Raw genomic sequence first — 23069 nt, forward strand, 5'->3', positions numbered from 1 at the left:
CCAAGCCGTTGCTGTTGTGTTTGCTGTGTGTTTTATGACCATAAAGCAGCACTTACACGGAAAAAGGAACTAGATTTTTTTTCTTCATGAGATTAGCTCATTCTGGAATTATGAAACAGTCATCTGATTGGCTGGTTTGGCTCTGGCAGCCTTCCCTCCTCTTGCTCTGAATCATGTGACACTGGCAACAGAGCTTTGTAGTGATGATTAGTTGTTTTTCTTTACTACCTGGCATCTCAGCTTTGACGGAGTGCTTCTTTCTTTATACAAAACTCGCAAGTTTATCATTTCACAGTTTTTCAGTTGCCTCTGTAATTATCCTAATACAAATATTTGATAAATATTTACATGGCTTCTGACAGTTACTGACACCTCAAAGGCTTTTGGAAAAAATCTAAAACTTTTAAATTTTATTTATTTATTTTTACAGTTTTTTACCTATTGTATCTTTTCCAGCAAGACATTTTCTCTCTCTCTCTCGCTAACCCTAACAGACACACAAACATGCGACAAAGACTTGAACTGAGGTTACACAGAAATATATACTGCCAGAGATATGTCACACCGAGGACCTACTGTGAATAAATAACCTGCACATTAACATAAAAGCCTCTCTCTTCTTCCAACAGGTCAGTTTCATTTGTTTACACTCTATTTACACCACTTGCTCTCAAAATGCACTCTAATTAGTCGAGTAAGTCCAGACAACTCTAAATCTAAATACTCAAACAATAGACAATATCCTGTTTAAACGCTGGCTTTATATCCCCAACCCTCACCTTAATCTCTGAATTGTGTTCGGGGTAAATCTTTAAAGGGATTTTCTGGGAAAAGCCTGTTAGTTTACCAGACAGATCCAAGGGTGGGATTGGTATGGACGGGAAAACTGCTTGCTCATCCTATATCAGCAGGAGTGCATGAGTCAGCGCTTGCTCTGTTACACCCAGAGTTGTTGCGACACACACACACGCGCGCACACACACACAAACTCTCACTCCCTCTATCTCTCCCTCCCTCTCACATACTCACACACAGGCCATATGACTGAGTCAAGCTCAGTTTTTAGTTTGTAGCAGAGTTGAGATAAGACTTTCTGGGAAACGCAGACTAGTTGGACGGCATTCCATTTAGAAATAACCATGTAACAGCTGGGACTTTCTTTATCACACTAAGAAACTCGGATATATAAAGTCCGCCTCGCAAGGTAGGCGTGTTTTTGTTGTTATTTTTATGTATAACTTTTTTATCATGTGTCCTGGTAGAGGCGAAGTGGTTAACTTTAAGTGTGTGTGTGTGTGTGTGTGTGTGTGTGTGTGTGTGTGTGTGTTTGTGTGTACATATAGATGCCCCTGATGGCCACGTCTGCCCCCCGGTCGTCTGTGTTTACATTTGAGTCTGCAGTGCATTCCTCCCATGTGCTGCGCTGTCTGGACGAGCAGCGTCGCCGGGACACGCTGTGTGATGTTACCGTGGTGGTGGAGGGTCAGAGTTTCAGAGCCCACCGCTCAGTCCTCGCTTCCTGTAGCGAGTACTTCACACACAGGATCTCCTCCCTCACACAGCACGGAGCGGTCGTCACTCTGCCACATGAGGTGAGATGTCACCTCTAGACGCCATACAGACAAAAAGCAGAAACACACATATGCTGCCAAACAACAACTGTTTGTAAAAGTGAAGTGAGAAAACCCACCGAAAGGTTTATTTCCTCAACAAGTGTTGATGGTGCTTGGCTGACTGTGTGAGATTGTGTAATTTTTTTTGTGCTGTGTTAGTCTTGTCATGACCTGTCACTTCGAAAATACACAATGTCTGACTGTATTTTGCTCTAGGGGGACAATGTAGAATAGCCCTAAATGTGCTGTACTACTCTTACTCAGTGCTTATCAGCGTTACAAAGTTTGTTGTTCTCAGTGATTTCCAATCTGTTACCAGTGGAGATGGCCAATACACCACATTATATTCCCTAGTGGGGTTTTAGGAATAATAGTTGTGGAGTTAAAGAAAAAAAGAATAAGAAATCATTTAAAAAAGAATGTGTCCAACCAGTTTGGTCTTCAAAAGGAAACACATCAGCATTTTGAATTTTCCTCCCGACTAATAAGGCTATTTTAATTACCAAATCCTTTTTGAGTTTGGTTTTCTATTATTCCACAAGTACTCTGTTTCTTTTACAAATTTAATTTGCATTAATAAGATTCTCTAAATGGAGGACCCACTGGTACCCAGCTTTTGGGGAGCTGCCATAGCAACAGAAACCTGATTTTCTTGTTACATGCAGATGTTTGAACTGGAGTCACATGACTTGGATTTAATCACAAATTTGATGATTTTAGACTCAAATTGATAGAATATAAAAAACAACAACTTGCAACTCGAATAGAACTTTAACACCAGTGACTCCTGATTTCTTAGATTTTTTAGCCTGACAATACTTGATACCTTCCCCGAAGCCCAAAGATAAATACATGTGTTTTATTTCCAAAGTGTGCTGTGAATAATTCATTTCTGTTCCAAACTAACAATAACACTACTCATTCCCAGTCAGTCAACACTTAATTCCCCAGAACTGTTTTGTTTGAACCAGTCCGACAGCATCCAATCAAGTTGCAGGAGAGAAGAACCAATTTTTTACTCTGCTGATAAAAAATGAATTATATTTGACAGAGTGCGCATTAGGACTTATTTAGTACTTGAAACTCAAGGTTTAGGACTTTGGACTTATTCGTTTTGAATTGGGACTGGAGTGCCAAGACTTACTTATGACTTGCAAAATAATGACTTTGTCTCACTTCTGGTTACATTGGTTACTGTGTCAATTAAGTCCCATAAATGCTGGGCTTTATTTTGCTAAATGTTTGTGGTTTTGTATGGTATGCTTTATTATATGACAAAGTATTATATAATTACCTATTTCTGTCCTTGAGAATGAACGTAAGGATATAAGTGCTTATTTATGTCACCTCTCCTCTTTCACAGGTAACAGCTGCTGGTTTTGAACCCTTGTTGAAGTTTGCCTACACATCCAAACTTCTTTTCGGGAAAGACGATGCCTTAGACATACGTAACTCAGCTTCCATCCTTGGTTTCAGAGACCTGGATGATGCATGCTTTGATTTTCTCCTCCCTAAGCTCTTCTCCAGAAATGAAGGTTCTGCTCCTCTTCCGAGAAAGACCTGTTGTAAGAAGAAATGCAAGAGGCGATTATCAAAGGAAGACCGTGCCTTTGACTCTGACGATGTGTTGTTGGATGAGAAAGAAGTCAAACCAGCTGCTGACTCACCATCTCAGCAGGAAGTGGCTTGGCACTGTAACAAATCAGTGAACAGCAAAATGGGAAGTCAGAACAGCACAGGCGCCCTTACACCTGTGGCTGAAGGGACAAATAACCATTTTCTGCAGTGTCCAAAGTATCGCAAATTCCAGCTGGCCTGTGGGAAAGAAACTTGTGTCACAGAGAAAAGCCTGAACAATCCAGCACCCTTAATAAAGGATGACTGTGACCTCTCCTGCTCGCCCTGCTCCAGTAAGAATGAAGCTGATGTTGAATTCCCGGGTAATTCAACCTCATACTCTACCAGACCGAACAAAGGAGGGGCCGATGAGCCATGGCAGACTGAAACACATGACAAGAAAACAGAGGATTGTGTGGGTAGAGGGGAGTCTGACGTGATTATGAAAGACACAAGTGAAATGCAGATAAAATGGAAAAAGAGGATGGATATGGAGGAAGACATCAGCTCTTCAGACAGATCCAATGTCAAGGCAGTCTCCTCTGGGCCAAGCACAGCACTGAGTGAGAGGTCTGCAGGGTTAATATTGCACCAATGCCCCCTGAAGACCTTTGGTGAGGGGCTTATAATCACTGGGTCACTGGGACACAATAGGTTCACCATGGACATTGGAGAGGGCAAGAAAACAAGGGACTCTGATGCACTAGTATCCATTCATCAAAATGGAGTGGAGCAGGTGGAAGCTGAGCATGAAAGGGCAGACGGCGAGATAGATTGTAGCTGGCAAGAAGGAGGAAAAGGAGGACAAACAGGCAGCATGGAGAGAGAGAGAGAAAGGAGCACCGTGGAAAGGGAGGTGGCTGAGCACCTGGCCAAGCGTATGGGCTCCGATGTGGGCTTGCCTCAGCTGAACTTCCAGGACCCTGATCCAGAAAGTTCCTCCGATACAGGGAACGGACAGGCGCAGAGCTCATCTCTAGAGTGGCTGAAGCTCCACAACAATCTCAGCTCCGCAAGCACCAGCTGTCCCTTTTTCCGGGATCTGGACCAAAGCAAATGTTTATGGAAGGGAGCAGAGCTGTCTGAGTGCGAGGTGGTGTCTCAGTCAGGCGTGTCATCCCTGAACTCTGGGGAGGATGGAGACTCAGAGACAGAAACAGAAGGAGACAGCGAGTCCTACACAAGAGAGAGGGCCAGACAGGTGAGCAGTCAAACCACGAATCTACTCTGCAGATCTGTTCTGTTCTTCCATGTATCCGCCACCTCACTGTGAAGTTCACAATGTGCTGAAACTAATCTGCATCAATAAGCGTCAGCAACCTGAGATTACTTCACTATGTTTGCTTTAGATAAGGGATATCAAATGAGCATTTGGATTCATTTAACAGAAAGCAGAATCGCTACGGTACCAAGTTAATTATTCACCATGTACAGACGATGTGTGTATGCTTCTGTGTCTTGCGACTGTTTGCATGTGTCTTGCTAATTAGTTCAGAGTCCAAGCAGTTGACAGCTCAGGCCGTTGAGTTAACAATGACTACAGGCAAACAACAGCTTTGAGGAACTTCTGGTGTCACTGTCCAGAAAGTGTGAACAGTGAGTGTGCAGACAAAGTTAAGGTCATTTCAGAGGAGAAACAGTGCTTTTATTTACCCTAGATAACACTACATGATTTATACTGCTCCAATAAAGCGGTGATTGTGCATTTCCTGTCACACATTGGCAGCAGCAATAACCCAGCAGCACCCAACCTCTGCTTTTAAAAGTTAACTCCTCGTTTTAAGAGTTAATAATTAATTACTTGGTAGAAATATGTTAGCTCCATGACCATTTTAACTTTTGCCTGCAAGCTCAGCAGATATTTTTGGTCATTTAAAATTTCATTGAATGATGTGCCAAGATAAGTTTCATACATACTGACAATGATCATATGTATTTCTTATGATGTTCAGACTGGCAAATCAAACCAGGTGTTTGTGTACTACAGTCCCATGTCATCCACAGCATGACATGATGCAAAAACTATACAAAAAAGCATTGATTTTGACTCTGTCTGTCATTAAATTTGCTCCTCCTGTGATGCAGATACTCTCTTGATTTACTCTTTTGTGTAAGGTTGATTTTCTGTTTGGGCCCCCTCAGGTGCAGCTGCCGTTCTCTGTCGACTGGATTGTGGATCTAAGCAGAAATGACTTCCAGCAGCTGCTGAAGCAACAGGTCTTTACACGTGAACAGCTGGAGTTTGTCCACGATATGAGACGCCGCAGCAAAAACCGCCTTGCAGCCCAGCGATGCCGCAAGAGGAAACTTGACTGCATATACAATCTGCAGTGTGAAATCAACAAGCTGGTAAAAAAGGAATATTTTTTTAATAGGTGCAGTGTGAAGGATTTAGGTGGTTATATTGGCAGAAATTGAGTACAGTATTTTAAGTATGCATTCTTTTGTGTATAATCACTTGAAAATAAAAATCATTATGTTTTCATTACCTTAGAATGAGCCATTTATATCAACATAACGTGAGTGTCAGAAAAACACAGAATTTAATTTAATTTAGTATTGTTAAAGGGTAAAATCACCAGGTCTGTTTGTGTTAGGGGGGAACAGACCTCTGTCGATTATTCAGCTCCTGGTGAAAAGCTCCTGACCAGTGAAAACTGAAGGAATTCTATCTGGGAGAAGTTCAGCTGGTTGCAATCTGCAATCCTTACCACTAAATGCCACCAAATCCCCATAAATATTACACACTGTTCCTCAAAATACTTTTATAAATCCAGTTCTGGTTTACAGACCTGCTAATCAGATTGTGCATGTGTGTCTCACAGAAGACAGAGAGGGAGAAACTGATGACGGAGAAGAGCCAGCTGAGCCAGCTGAAGTCCAAAACATGTCACAGTGTCTCTGCGTTGTGCCAGAGGGTCTGCAGCGAAGCCAACCTGCAGCCAGAGCAGCTCCAGGTGTTAGCCAAATACACCTCACCAGACTGCCCTCTGTCCTCCTTCTTTCCTCACATAGACACACTCCTTTCACAGCATGGGTTGCCACTCCAGCCCCAGGTTTCACTTTCAGCCTCTTTTGTGGGCCATGATATGTACGTGGCGTCTGAGGAGGCGTCACCCACCTCCAGAGGGGAAACAGTAACAGGCAATGGTCAGCATTAGCTTTAGATACACATCCAGCATATGTACAAAACCCATAGGATCAGTTATGATGTCAAACTGTTAAGTAAACCAAAGGTTCCCACCCTGCTCAGTGAAGCAGTGGTACATATACAGCAACACATGACAATAGATTTGCAATGAGAAGGCTGTAATCAGTGCAGATTTTAATTAAATCCTGCTTCCTTTTCAATTTAAAACATAAGCCTCAAATTAAGAGGTCAGAAATGCATTCCAGGTGTCCAAAACATTTTACCTTTTGTCTCTAATGACCTTCTGTGGCGAATGTTTTACGCTTTGCAAATGACTTATTAGACTTCTGGTTAAAGCCCAAAGGGACCTGCTCACAAATCAACTCAGCCAGGGTGCATGTTGGGAATGTTTAATTTTTTTTTTTTTTAGCACTGGGACAATCAAACTTTAACCAAAAATCAAAGGGAACAGTGGTCCCTATATTTATAATGTTCTTCACTGCTTAATTACCTCAGGACAACACACTTCATCCTATGTACTTCAGTTGTTTAAAATGACATTTTTATACAGTTTCTCAGGTTTTAATAGGACAAATTCAGCACACAATACCTCTCACAGACAGTGCTGCCCTCTCTCTGTAGAGTGCAGCATAAATCAGCATTTTGCACCAAAACCAGACAACTCAATAAATAGACTTGACTTAGTGTGCCATGTTTACCTTCTAGTCATATGTCTGGCTATCATATTTCAGCCTGTCATTGTGGTCCTCTGACCACAGTGACACAGCTCTTCTAGGCTGCACACAGCTCTCAGCTTTGCTTCGACTCACTAACACAGACCTCACAAAAAAATCCCCCAAACGTGTTAAAAGTGCTGTCTAAAGAAACTGCACATTAGCAGCTTTTATACATGAACAAAGTACAAGTTTAGGATAAAAGCTGCCACACTGTAATTAAAAACCACATTACGTGCCTGCTCTTTATTATAGCAGGTGTCTGACTCTTTTAATTTTTAAAAATATTTTTTTTAATGGAAATATTGTGGGTTATCCACAACCTGATCATCTTTAACACACTTATCCAAATTTATTTCAAGGGTCAAGTTAACAAGGTAGCATTGACTCATTGTTGCATGCGGTACAAGCATATTTATGTATATATCTTGTGTTGTGTGTACTATGGAAAGCACAACTATTCCTAGTTGCTTTGTGTAACCCATTTATTACTCAATTTCTGCAGCTTTTCTATAGAATGGTGCAAGAATGAGTCCTAAAACCTGGCAATGAGTTAGCATTTTAGTACTTCTGGTTTCCTTGCTGCGAATGGGTTTTTGGTTAGCTGGAAATAAGGTCTGTAATTTACACAAGCTGAAGAGGCTTTCACTTTTTTTTCTTTGACATAAAATACTCCAGTAAATACCCCACTCACAAACTTTGAAGCTTTTATGTGTCTTAAAAAATGGCAGTTGCTAACAAGTGACTAAATGAGACTACAGAATGTCTGAATGGTAAACACAGCTTTCCAGTCTCATTGTGGTGGTGATTTTAAGTCATGCGACCGTGGAGTAATTTGCTTTAAGCCTAACATTAGCTTTTTACTGATGGCAATAACAATTAAGCTTCAAAAATCTTAAAGTGGTGTGAAGATTATCTTGCTGAACAAAACCTGTAAGTATCATAAATGCTTGTTTGCTGCAGACTTTATTTCCTGTAATAATCCAAAATCCAGTAAAAAAAAAAAAGTCCTATTGAGGGGAACCAGGGCAACTTCCTCATAGGCTTACAGAAATACGTCATCCCCTGGGCACTGTACAGAACTTTAACCTGTAACCTTTCACCCCGTTTCTCCCTGCTTATAGTAGATCTTTGACGCTCAGGACTCTTCGCAGAAAACCAGCTTTACAACCTCCTAGTGATCAAGGTTCACTGTATTATATGTGTATATATTTATAGATTTCTTATGAAAATCATTACACTGCAGCTGGTTTTAAAATTATTGTTTAAAATAAAAAAATAATACAAAAATCACTTATCCATTACTAGGAAATGCTGAACAACCACATTGTATTTTTGAGGACAGAGTGGTTTGAGGGTGTTAAGACGTCATTAAACACAAGCATTTTTTTTTCCCTCCCACTAAGCCAACAGCAGACTGCACACTCACTCAAAGTAATGCATGATAATGCTGGTGCTTATTGCCCTCTAGTGGCAGTGCCTGTACAGTCAATAGACTGTGAGCTGTATAGATGTGTACTCAAGTATATGCTGCATAAATTGCTACTGTGTTCCTTTGTTCTGAATGCACAAAATGACCATAACAAATGGATTTCTGCATTTTTTTAAGCAAAACTGAAAGAAAAACAATCAACATTAAAACAGAATGCTCCAAACAGTAAATGATGTTTGTTGTCATCTACTACTTGTGAAGATGATTGTTAGTGCAGCGCAGTGTTATTGAAAAATCATCAGTAAGGTTAATGAGATGTAAAATCTGTCAGTGTTCAGTGCGAGTGATGAATCGCTGAGCTCACAAGGTCTTCAGAGGACTCATCTTTCAACCTTGACAGATGTATTAATGATTTAATACTGTGCTGGCATGCGTCTTTCATGTTTCTCCCTCCTGAATCTGAGTCACTCTCCCACTTTACCTCCTCTCTGTTACTTTTAAGTTTCTCTTTCTTTTCGCTCTTTCTTCACTCATCCTCTGTCTCTCTCTGGAGGCTGTTTTAATTATACGGAGACTGTTATTTCATCTCTCAAATATCTTTTATGTGAGCAAACATAGTGTAATACCCCCCTGGATGATTACGAAACATACTAAGACCTGTTACTTATGGTAATGTTGGTCATTCTCACCAGCTAGGTGTGAACATATCATAAAGGGAGAATTAAAGGAAGATCCAGGAGGGCAAATGTCAACAGTTTGAGTTAATAGATTTTGTCACAGGGGAGTGGGAACCAAGTGTTGCTGAGGTCCCAGGACTTAAAGACGAGAACCTTAAACCTCACCCTAATAGAGGAGGTCATTTGCTTGAGAAAGCAAGTGTTCACACGCCGTAATTAAGTCTATTAAGTCTTAAATCCAATCATTCTCAAGTGTCTGCACCTACCATGCACACACACATAGGTGTACATTTTAGGGGGTGGGGGTGGAACACATCACCCTCAATATTTAGAACGTGTATAGAAGCATGAAAGTAGAAGTAAATGTCTTTAACCCATTCAGAACCCGACTGTTACAAACGACACAACAAATAATGTAATGGTGTTTTTTCCTCTAAACGCACTTTTTTTTCCCTCTAAACAATTATTAGCAACATTTTTTTCTTTTGATTAGGATGCTTTATCATGTGCATATGTCTGTCCTTTTAATGGACAAAGAGTCTTGAAGCAGAGATCACCTAATAACAGAAATGGCAATACATTGTCTAAACAGATCTTTATTCAACCAAAAACTTAAACACAAACTATGTACTTTAACATTATGATTAATAGACTAAAACATGCCTCCTCCTTTCCCACAGTCAGTCATGCTTGTTAGAAAAGGGGGCATGGCTTTACTGCAGTGCAGCTTAGATGATGTAGAACACTGTGATTGGCTAACAGATAATAAATAAATAAACCTGTGCGTTTGGGAGGTGAAAGATGGAAGTAATTATTGATCTACACATCCTCGAAAAGTTATGTCCATTAGAAGAGATGGGGAATCTGAACAGGTAAAATTTAAAATTAAATAGATTTACACAATAAATTTATATAGAAATTGCACAGATTTTGCATAAAACTCCACCAGGAAATTAAGTGTGCCATTCCCAAAATTTTCTGCTGCAGGGCCCCCAAACCCTGCTGTCTATGTATGTTGAAACAAAACCTACATCCTCCACATGTTTACTTGTATGTGTGTGTGTGTGTGTTTCTGCGTGTACACCCACTAGTGTTTTCTTTGTGGTTTTTCTGTAGAAATGAGAGATCTCAGGAAACGCATTATATGTGGTTCATTAATGTCTCACCTTATTAAGCCATACTATCTTCCTTGGTATATTTCAAAATAAAGGAGGGTATAAATGCCAAAATAAACTTAAAAAGGGTGGGTTGTTTCCAATAATTCAGTGTCCATAACTTGTGGACATAACTTTACGTTTCTCTCAAGTGAATAAAATGCCTGTGGTGTTGCTAATGTGACAACAGATGGCACCACATGAGCAATTTCTAACAGTGAAGACGCTCGATCAGATCAGATCAAGTCCATCATCTTCTTCTTGTTCTTGTCGCTGAATTATGTCGCTTGCCAAAACACTCCATGTGACTGAGCTGGCTGTGTTCTGATCTGCTCAAACAGAGAGTTATCAGTGATAATATGTGTGAATTCAGTCTGGAAAACATTTCAAAAGCAGTCGAATGTGACCTGTATAATGCGTCTGCTTCTGTTTACCTCCATGCAGCTTTGATGAGCTGTCTGTAACCTTTTGTTGTTGTAGCATTTAAGTATTGCTTTTCTCCCTTCTCATTTTCTTCTCTTGCTACCTGCTTCTTCTCATTTCTCCCTCTCTTTCTCTCTCTGAGAAAATATGTGGGTGTTTTCTGTAGGTGGTTCTCTGGCAGAGCCCGAGCACTAAAGAGAACACAATATGTTGGGCTCATAATCTCAGTAATGAATAGTTAGATCTGTGCCAGCTGTTATCACAGGAAGAGTTAACAGACCAAAACTTGGGGAATATGGTTCCAAATTAAAATAGAAGTTTGTGTTTTGTTTTTAATAACATATTTTGAAAGGTAATTAACATTCTAAAACTGCACCGTGTGCTTTGTTTAAACCAAGAGTCATTTGTGTCTTTGAGATGAATTCAGATGACAAAATTCTTCCAAAGTGGTTGTATAAGGGTTGTCGATCAGCTGATGGGTTGATGGTGGTGATGTCTTTAACGTGAGCCAAGAGCAGACGACCAAATCTAATCCCTCAGGCAGAGAATAATCTACGCAGTCATGTGGCATCCTAATGAGAACCTGAGAGTCCTGGATCAGCCCAAAGACACACACACACACACACACACACACACACACACACACACACAGACCAATAAAACTTAGAAGCTGATCCACTGTCGCTAACAGTAAAAACTTTATTCATGTGCTACAGCGTTCAGGCTGTTCATGGGCTGTTCCAGGTGAAAGGCTAAATGGCACGAGTACACTTTGGCCTTACATTATATAATTGTATTAAAAAGATGTGTGAAATTATATATTTTAATTACATTACAATAAATAATGAACAATTCACAAGTGGCGTAATCATCTGACGATGTGCAGTTTACTTGTGAGACAAAACATGCAATTATTTGCCCAAAGTATTGTCCTGCACAGAATATGTGTGAGCATGCAGCTCTTTCTTGTATAGTGTAATTCCATGCTGATGTCACATAATGCATGATGTTGCACACCCTCATGATGAGCCAAACTAACACTGAAATTGTAATCCTGTGAAGAGGGCATTGTTTAAGCTTACTGGAACTCAAACAATAACACATGACTCTGTTGTGATCAGGCTTATAAATACTGTGCAAACACTGCTGACCAACCACAGCTGGAGGAAACAATTTAACACATGGCGTTCAACACTGACCATACATTTATGTAAATGTCAACAGAGCACATGATGCATTTGATTTTATCCTGGTTTGGTGCATCTAACATTCAAGGATTTTGTTGTTTGTATAAATTTTACTTTCAGTCACTTCACACTCTTAATTAGCTGTAAGAAAAAGACACAACAGTGATGGCGTTGGGCTCAGCTTCCTTTAAAAAAAGACAAATACTACCAAGTAATACAGAAGTGCAAAGTCACTAAAAAGATGCAAAAAACCTCCAAAAACCTCATTTGTTGAAAGATCAATAAAAGTGTTGCATCTCTGGGTGTGTAGTTGAGCCTATGCAGTTTTATATAATGTGCCGTACATACTGTCAATCATACTGTCTAATGTCAATCAGAGAATGGGAAGCAGGGAAAAGAGAAGCAGGGGACATAATAAAGAAAGACTCTGGAAGCAGCCACATTTATAGAGAGAGAGAGAGTAAAATTTTCAGGATAAGAAAAAAATAACGGAGGATGGAGTGCAGGAGAAAAGATGAGGTAAAAAAGGAACACGGACATGTAGAGAGGAACAGTCTGTGTGCATGTGTGTGTGTGTGTGTGTGAGAGAGCAAGAAATAGCTTCACACAGATACCCATAAAAAAGGATCTAGTTACCATGGATACAGAGGGTTAGGCTTTGGCAAGTGAACCTGTGAGAATGTCCAGTTTTCATCCAGACATTCAACGCAATTTTACTTCCGATGAAGACAAATAACACACACACACACACAAATTAACCAGTTCTGGAAAAATGGCAAAAACCACTTTGGTCTGATATAGTAGTTTAAGTCAGCAAACTTAAGACTGAAGGATAACCACGCTCCCCCATTGTCAAAGACACATGTCTGACATATCTTTGATCATTGAACCTGGGCTGTGCCACTGGATCTGCCCATTGCTCATAAAAGACTAGTTACACTGACAAGCTCCAGGATGTTTGTCTTTCTAAGCGTTCAACTCTCCCTCTCTTCACAGCCGACTGAGTTGTTGCTATAAATATGAATCTGTTGTGACTTCATACATAAACCAGCATTACACACATAAATCAACTCTGTAGATAACTTAGAATCATAGTTTAAAAAAGAATGCATGTGCAAAATTCACATAATTAGGCAATGTGGGATCCACTGGAAGTGGTCGATACTGCTTTCTTGGCATCTGCAGAATAGCCACAGTGAATACATTTACATGCACAAAATATTTTTGCCCTTACTCTGAAAAAGATAATATTCCTACTAAGCTGTTTACATGGCTTAATATTCGCTGTTTTAATGGTGGCATGGTGGCCAAGTAATTAGCACTGTCACCTCATAGCAATAGGGTTCTGGGTTTGAAGCCGCTGGCCAGCTGCAGCCGGTCTGTGTGGAATTTGCATGTGCTGTCCATGTCAGTGTGAGTTTTTTTCAGGTTCTCCAGCTTCCTCCAGGTTAATTGGCGACTCTAAATTGGCTGCAGGTGTGAATGTGAGTGAGCATGTTAGTATCTATGTGTCAGCTGGGATAGGCTCCAGCCCCCACAAACCTCAAGAAGTTAAGCAGTTACCAATAATGAGTATTACAGTTTACTTGAAGCAGTGCTTACCACCGTTTTCCACCAGTGTCGGACTTGTTCAACTGTGCAATCGCAGCCATCCACTTTCATTCCTCCAACCACCCTCTTGAAAAGGTCAGTGTTGCGATATTTGCACGTCTAAAAACCTGTTCATAACCAAGTCTTTTATAATGTTTAGCTGTGTTTTCCCTCCAACCAGAAATGTCCTTTGCCCTTTTCTTTTGGCCATGCACCTTAACCCCAGCCTTACATACTTAAGTCTAATTACTTTGTGTGCAAAATATCTATGACAATGCACTGAGCTAACCATAAACAGGCAAATGCAAACTGTGGTAAAAGCCCCAGTTGAGGCGCATATTCTGAATGCACTGTAAACATGTCCAAAGACTGCTGTTCAAACCCAACCTATACTGACATATCCCACACGTCAGAAAGTGCTATATTTAGAACAAGGCCTAATGCAGAATATCCAAACAGAATATGATGTGTATATAACATACATCAAACTCTGAATATTTTCCTTTTTTGATTAACAGTGGAATCTTAGTGTGCCTATAAACCGACCCATTAATTTCTAAACCAAGCTGGAGGTTAGGGTAAATACTTGTGAAAGGGACAACAACACAATCACATTTGCTTGAAATGGCAAACAACCTTTGCAAGACTTCTGTCTTCATCCTGCAGTTACTGCACTTTTGGGTGTGCTGCATCAAACCTATTAATAGGATCATTTACTCCATTGGTTCAGTTTGGTCCAACAGTTGTCAGTCCTTTTCCAGGTGAACAGTTGTGAAAAGAGAATGTAGTTTAGATAAAAAAGAATAGTCCCAGAAGGAAAGTCTGACTGTTTGATAGTTTGAATAATCACATTTGGCGTGATACATAAATACTTGTTTGTCTAACAAGAACTTTAAACTCACATTATGATGAGTTTCCAAAACTGTTAATAAATGTTTAACTTCTGAGTCCACATGATTTTAGTTTTTCGAGTTCTGGTCTCTTGTAATCCAGTACTGAAAAGACAAAGAAACATGCGCCAAACTAAAATGTTCATCTTTAGTTTGGACCAAAGAAGTCAGACTATATTGTGTCCTTGTGGTTTGTCTGTCCCTCTTTTCCCAAGTGTGTCTCCACTCTGATCTGTCCCACCATTGCTTCCTCTTTTCTTTACTTCAGGCAGCCAGAGCAGCTCATCTGTCTGTTGGAGTCGAACTGAGGTGAGATTGTGTCCGGTATTACGCTTTTCAGGATGTCATTCTCTGTGGCCATGATGTGCTTGACCAGGAAGTTTGCAGCTTCACCGATGTTGAGATTATCCTAAAAGAGAGAGGAAACTGTAAGGTCTGACTCCATTACTTCCATCTGTAATTTTCTAAGTTATATATTCTGTCTGATATTTAAATTGTTTATATTATTGTACTAGGACAATTACAGAGAATGAACAACATCTGCCACCCCAAAAAAAGATTTGCCAAGTATGTTCGCAATGTGGTTAACTGCTATCACCTTCATGTGAACACCATGTGTGCACCTTTATGTGTTTAAACGACTTAAAATGTATCCTGTCAACATTTTTTTTCCAACTGCTACCAAAGAAGAACGTGTATGTCTATTTGCATTGCCCACCTCTGGCACTTCTGGCTTAACCTGCACCTTTTGACCTTTGACCTTTCAGAATGTTGAGTCTTGATGCCATAAGAAAAGCAAGCGCACTTAGGTGGCTCCAACACAGTGGTGTCAACAGAAGATGTGTGAATGAAGGTTACTTTTGTAGAATGTATATCTGTATGCAGATACAGCTGAGTTTTAGGGGAAGGTTAACTGAAACACTAATGCATCACAAGATTCATTTGGTGGGTCCATCCTTACAAACCCATACTGAAAAACAAAAAAAGAATCAAACCAGCATATCTATATTTTAATTCTAGTCCGGATACATGTGTTTCTGAGCATACTGTCAGAATAACGGGAAAATATGTGATGTACAAAACATCCATAATTCTCTATTTCAGTTTGATTCTACTGCCATAAGAAAACCAACAAAAGTTTAATAAGGCTTCATGACATGTCAGATTAAGCAGATGCAAAAAAGTTTATGTGCCGTGGTAAAACAGTTTTGATGTAACTTTGAATCTACACATTAAGTAACTCATTAAATAACTTTTCTTGGCTTGGAAGCAAAACTCCCAGGCAGCAGAAAAAACCCATTAACAATCCTCTAATACTTTTAACTTTTCACTTGTTTTGACCCTGCTTTGTAAATTTATCTCACAGAGCCACTTTTCACGGGGATATGAAATTCCAGTTGGCTCTGTGGGGATGTTTTGCACTGACTGAAGTGACCTGAGTGGGAGATTATCTCCACTGAGTGTGTCAGCTGCTCACAGCAAAGGCCTACAATCTGGCTCATTCACTGGCATGCTGATGATTAATTAATATTTCTACATTTGGAGAAATATGCTTAATTGCATTCTTGCTGTGAGTTTTATAAGAAGACTGATTCCACCCTCACGTCTGTTGAATATGAAGCTACAGCCAGCAGTCAGTCAGCTTAGCTTCATGTAAAATTTGCCCTCCATCACCTCTAAAACTCAATCATTTATACTGTATGGATATACCAGTTGCAACAGCGAAGCAAAGGCCGGTATTGTTTTGAATTCATGATTCTGTGTGTGTCATTATGGCAAAATGTGGCCCTGTTGACACACGGGAACTACCACAGAAGCTGTTTTGAGAACTTTGGCAGGCATATGTCTGTCTGTTTGTCTGTGTATAGATTTTGTCAACAAGATAACTTTACAACCGTGCAAGATAGAATCATGAAACTTTACAGGTGTGTAGATGGGATTATAATGAAGGCTGAGTTTTAAGATGGTTTTGGTCTGAGCAAGATGGCCGGAAGAAGGGCATGAAAGAAGTATAGAAAGGGTCATTGGCTCGCCCATTTTACACCCTGTCTGACACTTGCAATCATGGGTGTAAATCATGGATTATGGATTGCGCTCATCAGTGCGTCACTTCATGCTGCATATTGGTTGGTGAGCAGTCGTTGGTCGTAACAGCAGTCACAAAGTGATATGATCATCCCAAATTTCAGACGCTATCAGAATTTGATCCCAGGCTGTCTTTGATTGCAAGACCGTAACAACTGCCATCCTTGAGCCTTTCTCATTGTGCCATGTAGGACCATTGTTTTAGAGCCATGACCAACAATATTGCCACATTTTCAGGTCACCTTTTGTCTGGGACAGCCCAAAATGGTGTCCTTTTTGGATTTCTTGCCATAGTTTGTCCCTGTGTTTGTCGTTTCATTCTGTTTTTGTTTTTTTTCTTTTTCAGTTTAGTTTTGATTCTTATTTCTTTTGTACTTTTTAGGAGATTTTTTTTTTACCAGCATTAAAGCTCACTTTTTGTTATAACCATCTGCTTGCCTGCTGTTCTGTCTTTGGGTCCTCATTTGAACTCAACACAAACGCAGTAGTTTATGAATCACAAATGACTGACAAACAAGAACACCTGTGCCACTCTGGTCTCACCTTAGCAGAGGTCTCAAACCACCCGACGAAGCCATGGTCTTTGCAGAACTGGTCCATTTTGATGCCGTTGTTGGTCAACTCTCTGCCCTGGTCACACTTGTTAGCCAGCAGCACAGTGGCAATGCTCTGTCCATTAGTCAGCATCAGTTTGGAGTCCAGGTCCTCTTTCCACTTGATGACGGCCTCAAAGGTGGTGGCCCGTGTCACATCGAACACTATGAAGGCTCCCATCGCTTCACGGTAGTACACTCGAGTCATGTTTCCGAAACGTTCCTGACCTGTGATACACACACACCGAGAGCTTTATTCATAAGTGTGGCAACACTGGTGTTCTGTTAATGACAGATTCTTATTGTTTTCCTGCATTTTTGCAGCATAACAGCTAATGCAACTAGCATTAAGACTGCAGTTAGCAGAGCCTGAATTCCCATGAAACAGCACATTCCTGCGGTCTTACTGTCACGTTGCACATACTCAGATGGTCAATGTGACTGCTTGTTCCAGCTGATAATAGGCCTACTTAAATTAAACCTGCATTTCGCCCGGCCTGCAATGAGGATAAACCTTGACCCAGACTATAATGATATTCATGCAACTTTTCTGTGAGAATACATGTGAAATGTTTGTGTGTAAGTATGGGTGTTTGTGTGTTAATCCATGCTTGTGTATTGTGCCAGGAGAGGAAATTAGGTGCTTGAGGAGCAGGTTAGAACAGCTGTCAACATGACATTCCCTGGGGGAGTGTGTTCAGCTGTCTGCTGTCTAATGTGAGCACTTGTTGGTCAAAAAAAAATATGAGCGTGTAGGTGTGTGCTTCCTGCTTGTTTTACATATCGTGCCCTCTCAGCAGAAAAGTTTATATGGTAAATAAATATTAATGCGTGGGAGTCTACTTTTGGCTTAAATAGAATTACATTGACAAGGACAAAATGCTGCTATTTGCCTCACAAATAAGAGGAAATGGAAAATCTGACAGGACGCGGACTGAGAAGTTCCTCCTTTCGTACGGGAGAACTATCAATGACTTTTGTCACTCACATGGACCTTCATGTGCGGTGGTGTGACACACAGACACACACTGCACACATGTCACTTGACACACTGTCATTCAACAAACTGATGGTGCAATTTATAGCTTTACATGACTTCAAAGTACAACATGTAAAATTTAAGACTCCATATATAAGAAACCAGCACATCTCGGCCCCTACAAAAGTCTATCCTTACTCCTCTAAGATGAATTTCAAACAGGTAGAGACTAAATCAGATGTGACTTATAATTGGATTTGACTGCTTGAAGCATGTGCCTGCATGTGTGTGTGTGTGTGTGTGTGTGTGTGTGAGAGTGACTAATGATGTTTTGGTTTTTATTTAGGCTACAATGACACTCCTGTGACTGGCCTTTAAATCTTCCTCACATGGGCCTAATCACATGATGCTGCACTATATCCTAAACGAATGACTGGACAGCAGCATGCTGGTCTTCCCTAAGCAATGTTGTCATTGTGAGCATGTTAGTGTGTAGCTCAGATCACCACTGAGCTGAAGTGGAGACTCAGAGAGCCTTGAGCATGGCTGAACTCTCTTTATCCACAGGCCAGCTCTTTCAATTCAAAGTAGACAAGAAGTTGAATCCATCTACCACCTCCTGAGTTTGGTCTGCTACATTTGATATGTACAAATTTTAAATTTTCTATCAATTTTAGACATTATGACTAAAGAGGAGGTCAGGAGAAGTCAGAGTGGCATCATGTTTTACTTTACTTTTATCCATCTTATCCATTTATCAGCTAATTTTATTTGTAATATTTTCCATTTATCATTGAAGTCACAGTGTAGCCATAAACTTATCTTAACTCATAAAGGATATATTAACGTAAATATTAATTTGGCATGGTTTTTATTTTGGTATTGTTACGTGTTTTTTGTTAGTGTTTTGGGATATTATTGTTATTAATTAGTTTCATGATTTCAGTTATTGGGAGAGTTGGGTCACATGGATATGAGCGGTGACATTCATAATCTACATTAATATTTGCTTTTTACCTGTGTCAGGTTGATCGGTGAGAGGGTGAGGTGGGTCGCCGCATTTTTTACTTTCTTTTGATTGCTGTGATTAGTTTGGATCTGGTTGGCGTGTCACACACTAGACCAGGCTCAGCCTTAGCCTCTTGGTGTATTTTAGTTTGTCCTGCAGTCGCTACACACAGTTAGGAATATTTGGTTAGTTTAGTCTGATGTGTCTTTTTTTTTTGCAACTAATGTTGACCTACTCCACATCACTGCTACCTCTCAGTGTTGGCCTTGGAGCACCTGACTCTGCCATAAATGTATAAATATAGCAAATGGAAGTTTTTGAGGTTGTAAGAGACAATTTCATGTGTTGTTTAGTTCCATTTTAGAAATTAATACTTCCAGTCTCAAGTTCGTGCCACTACCGATTTCAAAAGTGTTCAATCAGAAAAAATCTCGCTGGAAATTTCACCATCAGTGTTTTATGAGGTGAAATAAGTGCATGTGTTTGTTTGTTTTTTGTTGTTCCCAAATGTTTTGGTAAAAAGAACAAATATATTGGGTAAACAAACTGAACTGAATCATTTCTTGAAGTGGTTCATTCATTTCTCCAGTCAGTTGTGAGTGAACGTGACGGCGCTCAGTGGGTTAATGTTCAGGGATTCGTTCCCTGACTGAGTCCTGAGTGGGTCGCTGAGTCGTGCAGGCCCACCCCTCCCCTCCCTCTAATGTCTTTAAGACTCAGAACTAGTATCAAATATCTATTTGAATAATTAGGTGCTGCAAAAGTATACACGCTGTACATAACAAGGTAGGACTTTAGCTTTAAATTTGCAAATAGTATCTGTTCTCAGTTTGTGAAGTGTTTCAGATCAGTGAGTGGGATTCCTTGCAGTCTGAGCAATTCTGTTAACAAATCTTTTTACTGAATAGATTCAAGTAATTCAGTAAACTCAAAAGAACAGCCTCACCCATTACTACTGCGTGAGAGTGTGTGTGTGTGTGTGTGTGTGTGTGAGAGAGAGAGACTCTTATTTGCAAGATACCAGCTCTCCACAGTGACAAAGCATCTTTGAGCATGTTTCATAATTTTACGACAGTCATGCTTTCACCGTTAATGTGAACATAATCTTATCTCCCCAGACCATCATCTTTTCGAGAACTATGACAAACAGCTTGAGCAACGTTCACATTTTTTTAATGAAAGGGTTAGTTCTTGCACATTTAACATTAAAACACTAAATTAAAGCTATAAATATATAGCCTACACACAGACACAAACATATATTTATATTTGTAACACAAATGCACTCAACTAAAAAAGCTACATGAACCCTGCAGATGACTAGATGGCCATGGGTTTGAATTTTAGTGATAGGCTTTATCCAGCAAATAAAGAAACATATTAAACTTAAGTGTCCCACCTGCAATGTCCCAGAGCTGGAGCCGGACAGTCTCAGAGTCCCAGTTCAGCACCTTCAGGGCGAAGTCCACTCCGATGGTGGCTCTGTAGTTGGTGGAGTAGGTCTGATGGACGTAGCGCCTGATGATGGAGGTCTTTCCGACCCCCAGGTCTCCGATAACCAGCACCTTGTACAGGTGCTCCTTGCGGAGACTCTGCATGCCGTTGCAGTGTGATGAGGTGCTGGTCATTCCACTTGTCGGATCTCAGTGACGCAGCAGCTTTCAAAAACTCTGACTCTGTTTGAGCGCAGTTTGAGACTTCGTCCCCCTGATCCCGTTGATCCCGTGTGCCTCCCTCTCTGCGCAGGAGCCGCCCGCCCTGTGGGGAAGTGTGCAGTCTGCTCGGGGCTGTGCTCGGGAACTTCTGACCTCGCCTCGTCACCCTGTAGAGACGAGAAGTGCGCGCTGTTAACTCAAGACACTGTATTCTAGTTCCTGTTAGAGTAAGTCTCCACCGTACAAACTGCCACTTTATGTCACTTTTGCTATATTTTAACCTTTTGTGTGCTGCGAAACAATCGCTTCCAAGTGTGTCTGTTTAGATGCAGCTTAAAAAATACAGCCAGAATGCAAATAAGGTTGTAATGTTACTTAATAATGAGCATAACAAATAACTATAATCATTGTAATATGCCAACAGCAGGAAAACGTTTGCTTTTGTAATTGTGGTAAGATCCTATTATAGAGTGATTATTGAATTGAATTTATGTACAGTACTGAGCAAAAGTCTTTGGCCACCTTAAACGTTGTTCTTTTAGCGAGGTTATATGATCATACATATTTATATCTCAGTAGTCTCTTCATAAAATAGAACCAAAACATCCAGGATATATGTATATAGTATTAAAAACGCAAATATTTCAGAATAAAACAACCTTGATAGACTTAAGTTGTAATTACTTAGAGTGACCTTCCTTTCTACTTTGCATGTCTTGAACTCAGACAATATGAGATTTACAATATTAATATTTTGAGTGTATTTACACCAGGTTTTGATCTGGTTACAATTTCATGTGTCACAGTAAATATTGACTTCAGTCTGAAGAAGACATTTTGTTCTGTTTATTTTTGTTGTTTTAATGCATTGCACGTTCTCTGTTTGTTGTTCGTATCTTAATAAAGAAACTTTAAATAAACAAATAAATAAATATCCTCATTACAACTTTGCTAAAACAACAAATCTATGGTGGCTCAAGACTTTTGCACAGTACTTGTAAAATGCTTCATACCCTTTCCCCACTTTATGCCTACACATCCAGCTGCTGAATCAGGCATCAGTGTTGGGAGGGTTACTTTTGAAATGTAATAGGCTACAGATTACTTGTTACCATATTAAAAAGTTATGTAACTAATTTAATTACTTCACCAAAGTAATGAAATTTAGTACTCTTTGATTACCCTGATTATAACATGAGCTCCTTAGGTTATCATAGAATATCATATGATTCTGCTTGGCTTTTAGAGACATTTGAGGTTGTAATTTGGAGACACTTTTAGAACAAAACGGCTCAGAATAGAAACACGTGTGTATTCATTAAAAAAAATAGCAGGTAAAATATAAGTTGCATATAAATGTAGTGTAGTAAAAAGTACTACATTGTAGGTAGAGTTATTCAAACCTTTCATTGGTCGATTGTATGTAGCGGATATGCCTTACAATCCATCATGGATTTCCTGTTTTATTTTGTTAACCTTGGAGTTTCCTTGTGTCTGTGAGAGTTACTTCCACCCTTAGTTCCGCACCACCTGCTTTCAGTCAGTTAATTACCTGTCTTGTATTTAAACCCTACTCATTTACTCACCTGCTGTCAGTTTGTCATGTACTCTAGTAGTCTTCATTCCAGCAGTTCTATTCATGACTTCAACCTCTGTTTTGATTTTGGGATTTTTGCCTCTTCCCTGTAAGTTTTGCTTCTTCCCTGGTTTTTGATCTTTTCAACTGTTTCTCTGTTTTTTGCCCAACTGCTTGCCCCTTGTCTGTATACTGTTGCAATGTTTTTTGTTTTGCTTTCCTGTTTATGGCCCTGTTTTGGATTGAACTTTTAAAATTGGATTTTGCTTTTTGCTTCTGATTGTTGCATTTGGGTTGATTACTGTCCTCTGGCCCTCACAATATGTTTAAACGGAACGTTTCGACAACACTGAGGTTGATGGGTAGTTAGGTTTAGGCAAAAAACTCAACTTAGTGAAGTTTAAAAAAAGATTAGGTTTTGGCTTAAAATACCCAGTTTTGCAGGGCATGATCTCCACTGGAAAACAACTATGTGCTTGTGAAATGCTTTTCATGGCCTTATCTAAAAAACAACCCAAACTGCTTTTTGTGGCTCTAAAGGGCACAAAGCAATAACTCACAACTGGCTTTTTTGTTGTCCCAAACAGTGGCCTGCAGCTTGGCAGGTGTGACACCACAAGGTTTCCCACACATTTCATGGACAAAAGTTTCAAAACTTGTTCACGACTTTTTAAGCACCCATAACAAATTTCACATATAATTTCTGTTAGCTTGCACACATTAAG

At 39.9% G+C, this 23069-nt stretch overlaps 2 protein-coding genes across 2 annotated transcripts; one reads left to right on the plus strand and one right to left on the minus strand.

Moving 5' to 3' along the window:
• The first annotated feature begins 1010 nt into the window (after window positions 1-1010).
• On the plus strand, window positions 1011-8756 carry bach1b (BACH transcriptional regulator 1b). The gene is made up of 5 exons (XM_042499020.2): window positions 1011-1204; window positions 1344-1592; window positions 2977-4431; window positions 5373-5579; window positions 6056-8756. The coding sequence occupies exons 2-5, from the start codon at window positions 1344-1346 to the stop codon at window positions 6389-6391; spliced, it is 2247 nt and encodes a 748-aa protein (XP_042354954.2). The 5' UTR covers window positions 1011-1204; the 3' UTR covers window positions 6392-8756.
• Window positions 8757-11456: 2700 nt separating this feature from the next.
• rab38b (RAB38b, member of RAS oncogene family) lies at window positions 11457-20940 on the minus strand. The gene is made up of 3 exons (XM_042499980.2): window positions 20513-20940; window positions 17076-17353; window positions 11457-14856 (listed from the first exon to the last, which is right to left on the minus strand). The coding sequence occupies exons 1-3, from the start codon at window positions 20739-20741 to the stop codon at window positions 14707-14709; spliced, it is 657 nt and encodes a 218-aa protein (XP_042355914.1). The 5' UTR covers window positions 20742-20940; the 3' UTR covers window positions 11457-14706.
• Window positions 20941-23069: the final 2129 nt, after the last annotated feature.

The sequence above is a fragment of the Plectropomus leopardus genome, chromosome 15, assembly GCF_026936395.1.
Source record: "Plectropomus leopardus strain MGB_pleo_1.0 chromosome 15, ASM2693639v1, whole genome shotgun sequence".
NCBI classification, from domain to species: Eukaryota; Metazoa; Chordata; class Actinopteri; order Perciformes; family Serranidae; genus Plectropomus; species Plectropomus leopardus.

What these genes read in the sequence shown, in the direction of transcription:
- bach1b (XM_042499020.2), top strand. Translation starts at nt 1,344, where the DNA reads ATGCCCCTGATGGCCACGTCTGCCCCCCGGTCGTCTGTGTTTACATTT. An exon ending in TCGTCACTCTGCCACATGAG is followed by an intron (nt 1,593 to 2,976) that starts GTGAGATGTCAC and finishes CCTCTTTCACAG; the next exon opens with GTAACAGCTGCTGGTTTTGA. An exon ending in AGTGTGAAATCAACAAGCTG is followed by an intron (nt 5,580 to 6,055) that starts GTAAAAAAGGAA and finishes TGTGTCTCACAG; the next exon opens with AAGACAGAGAGGGAGAAACT.
- rab38b (XM_042499980.2), bottom strand. Translation starts at nt 20,741, where the DNA reads ATGACCAGCACCTCATCACACTGCAACGGCATGCAGAGTCTCCGCAAG. An exon ending in CCAGCTCTGGGACATTGCAG is followed by an intron (nt 17,354 to 20,512) that starts GTGGGACACTTA and finishes TGTGTATCACAG; the next exon opens with GTCAGGAACGTTTCGGAAAC. An exon ending in GGTTTGAGACCTCTGCTAAG is followed by an intron (nt 14,857 to 17,075) that starts GTGAGACCAGAG and finishes TCTCTCTTTTAG; the next exon opens with GATAATCTCAACATCGGTGA.